At 36.6% G+C, this 948-nt stretch overlaps 1 protein-coding gene across 1 annotated transcript in view; it reads right to left on the bottom strand.

The window, feature by feature from the left end:
* MTMR9 (myotubularin related protein 9) overlaps positions 1-948 on the bottom strand; it is a 52,544-nt gene that overhangs the window by 4,492 nt on the left and 47,104 nt on the right. The window contains exon 10 of the mRNA XM_008579866.1: positions 288-439. Within this exon, the coding sequence (XP_008578088.1) occupies positions 288-439 (152 nt within the window). The remainder of the gene's footprint in view (positions 1-287; positions 440-948) is intronic.

Raw genomic sequence — 948 nt, 5'->3', positions numbered from 1 at the left:
TGCAAAAAGTAATGTGCTTTTTTATCTAAGGAAAGTATCCAACATACACAACAGCATCTACTAAATAAGCAGTTAATTTCTCAAATGGGAACTGAAAAAAGTGTGACTAGATCACTGATATAAGAGAGAATTAAGTCTGCACTGAAAAAAAGAGTAACAGTTACACACAGATCTGAGGGCCACACTCAGCGCACACCTTCAAATATCATCAACAGCCTGCGCCCACAGGCAGCCAAGGGGGCACACCTGACGGTTAATAAGAAGTCTGCAAAGGATGCATGGTTTACCTTCCCATAGCTGAAGACTCTGTGGAGCAACTGAAGGCCAGATGACAAGGTTGTTGGCTTCGAAGAGAGGATTAGTAAATTTACTCAGCTCGCTGGGCCGATTAACCCAGGACCACAGAGACATCGTTTTCTGCTGTAGCTTCAACTTACACCTGATTGAGAAAGAAAACTGCCATTAAAGCAGTTAATTTATAACAACCACCATTAAGTGATCTTCTTCATAGGACAGTTTCTTCTTTTTATATGACAGAAGACAGAACACAAGGCTTTTAGTAGAGAAAGTAAATGTTGTAAAATAAAAATACCTGTCAGATTATTCAGTCTGCATTATGACTCTCAACAAAAAAAACAAAGACTGTTTTATAGGCTTCTAAGAAGCTGGCAAGGAGAATAAAACCAGAACCTGCTCATTTCAGGCTTGGTGTTAAACCGTAGTCCAGAGAACGTTACTATACACAAAAGTCCTCTGTTGTATCTGGATTGTATTTTACTTTAAAATAGCTAAGTATACAAAAACTTTCTAACTTCTGTGTTTGGTTCTGAGAAGCCTAGACTATAAAGACACAAAAATTATAGACATCATATTAATAATGGAAGTCAAATCAAATCTCAAAACTTAAAAATTTTTAAAGACTTACTTAGCTTTTAGGAAAATAAATTA

This window comes from Galeopterus variegatus, unplaced genomic scaffold, assembly GCF_000696425.1.
Source record: "Galeopterus variegatus unplaced genomic scaffold, G_variegatus-3.0.2 Scaffold1969, whole genome shotgun sequence".
NCBI classification, from domain to species: Eukaryota; Metazoa; Chordata; class Mammalia; order Dermoptera; family Cynocephalidae; genus Galeopterus; species Galeopterus variegatus.
This window is presented reverse-complemented; position numbering and strand designations above follow the sequence as displayed.